Raw genomic sequence first — 2,205 nt, forward strand, 5'->3', positions numbered from 1 at the left:
ACCCTGCGCCCTTCTGCTCTGCTCTCTCCCCCCACCTCCCCCCTCCAGCACCAGCTCCAAACGCAGCACCTCTCGCACCATGCCCCCCCCATCCCGCTGACCCCCACCCTCTGGGATGCAGCCCCCACCCTGGCCGGGCTGGGCAGTGCTTCGGGGCTGCTGGCGCTCTCGGGGGTGCTGGGGGGGCCCAGCTCCTCACCAAGGATGACCGTGGGGTCCACGACGCCGAGCACAGGGGTGAGCTTGGGGGATCCAAGTGGGACCCGGAGGGGGGCACGTAGGGAGGATGATCCCCTTCAGGTTGGGAGCGGGGCAGTGGGAGGTGTCCCCCCTCCACGTGGCACCTCTTGGAGGTGGTGGGGAGGACTCAGCCCGGGGGGGTCAGGGACATCCCCAAGGCTGAGCTGGGGGTCCTGGTACCCATGGGAGGAGCACAGCTGTGTCCCTGCTTCATCCCGGTCCTGCTGCGCATCCGCATCGCCATGGAGACAGAGCGAGACCCGGGTCCTGTAAGTGCCCTTCCCATCCCCCTCCCATCCCCCTCCTATCCCCCTCCCATCCCCTTCCCATCCCTCTTTCCCATCCCTTTCCCATCCCTTTCATAGAATCATAGAATCACCAACCTAAAAGATCATCCAGTCCATCCGTTCACCTGTTACCAGTAGCTCCCACTAAACCATGTCCCTCAACACAATATCCAGTCCTTTCCCATCCCTTATCCCAGTGTCGTGTTGGCAGACCCCCCAGCAGCATCCCCACCCCCATTCCTTCACCAGCCTGCAATGTGGGGTGGGGGCTGCCATAGGACCCCCCGCCCCTAACACTGCTCCATTGCCCCAGAGCTCTCTGGTGCTGCCCAACGGGGACCGGGCACGAGCCATCTCTGAGTACCTGAGCAGCAGCAAAAAGAGGAAGGTGGAGGAGAAGGACTTTGTGACAGACTATGTGAGTGCAAGGAAGGGGCTGGGGGGCTGGCACATCCCCCCCCCCTGGCCGGGCCCCCACAAGCACCCATTGCCGTGTTGTAGGGCAGCGATGCGGACAAAAGCGAAGACAACCTGGTGGTGGACGAGGTCAGTGCAGGAGCTGCAGGGGTGGGATCGGGGTGATGCCCCCCATCCCTGCTCTGCTGATGTCCCTCCCCCGCAGGATCCCTCATCCCCACACAGTGTCCATTCCTACTCCTCCCGTGAGAACGGGTTGGAGAAGCTGCCGCTGGGACGGAAGGAGCCCGCGCCGCTCAGCCCCACCTCCATGGCCTCCTCCAGCAGCGCATCCCCATCGCGCAGCAAGGATGCACCCATGGTACGAGCACCACTCCGGTCCCACTGCGCACTGGTACCACTGGGTGTCCCACTGGGTGTCCCACTGGGTGTCCCCTTGGGCGTTGGACCCATTGGGCATTGGTCCCACTGAGTGTCCCGTTGGGTTTTGGTCCAACTGGGCGTCCCACGGAGCATTGATCCCATTGGGTGTCCCAGTGGGCATCAGTCCTGCTGCCCCACACCCACAGAGTAAAGGGTGATGTTTGGAGGTTGAGAGGGCTCCCCTTGTAGCGTGCTGGGTTTGGGGATGGGGGAATCACTGAGGGCATTGGGGTGGGTGGAGAATGGGAACGTGACGTTGTTCTGCCCCCATAGGTGGAGAAGGCAGGGACACCCAGCCTCAAGTCCAGCACCCCCACATCTCAGGGCGATGCCGCAGCGCCGGGATCCAGCGGTGCCCCGCAGTTCCGCCCCACTGCAGCCAAAGCCCCCGTGGACTCCCTGGGTGAGCATCCCTGAGCACCGAGCACAGCCCCAAACCCACGACCCCGTCCTTTAACACCACCTCTCCCTACAGCCCTGGGCCTGAGGACCCCGCTGGGCGTGCAGAGCCCCTACTCCTTCAGCATGGCTCACCCCGCTGTCAATGGGGACATGGCTGGGGCGGGCGCCTACGCCAGCCTGCACCTCGTGTCCCCGCAGCTCAACGGCACCGCGGCCGCCAGCAGTTATGGCCGCTCCCCGCTGGTGCGTTTCCCCTCTCCCGGTGGGGCTGCGTGGGTCTGGGGAGCTGCGCTCACCCCGTGTGCCCCGCAGGTTGGCTACGACCCTCACCCTCACATGCGCGTGGCGGGGCTGGCGGCCGGCATGCAAGTGGGGACGTCGGGGAAACCGTAAGTGGGGGATGGAGGGACGGAGGGGACAAGGCGGGGGGGACGGG

The 2,205-nt window shown here is 65.2% G+C and overlaps 1 protein-coding gene across 1 annotated transcript in view; it reads left to right on the top strand.

Moving 5' to 3' along the window:
* Positions 1-255: 255 nt before the first annotated feature.
* Positions 256-2,205, top strand: part of LOC100546688 (transducin-like enhancer protein 1) — a 4,820-nt gene continuing 2,870 nt past the window's right edge. Inside the window, exons 1-7 of the mRNA XM_010724838.3 lie at positions 256-509; positions 841-945; positions 1,029-1,073; positions 1,150-1,305; positions 1,641-1,770; positions 1,843-2,012; positions 2,082-2,159. Of these exons, the coding sequence (XP_010723140.1) occupies positions 423-509; positions 841-945; positions 1,029-1,073; positions 1,150-1,305; positions 1,641-1,770; positions 1,843-2,012; positions 2,082-2,159 (771 nt within the window). The 5' untranslated portion in view covers positions 256-422. The remainder of the gene's footprint in view (positions 510-840; positions 946-1,028; positions 1,074-1,149; positions 1,306-1,640; positions 1,771-1,842; positions 2,013-2,081; positions 2,160-2,205) is intronic.

Source organism: Meleagris gallopavo, chromosome 30 (assembly GCF_000146605.3).
Source record: "Meleagris gallopavo isolate NT-WF06-2002-E0010 breed Aviagen turkey brand Nicholas breeding stock chromosome 30, Turkey_5.1, whole genome shotgun sequence".
Lineage (NCBI taxonomy): Eukaryota > Metazoa > Chordata > Aves > Galliformes > Phasianidae > Meleagris > Meleagris gallopavo.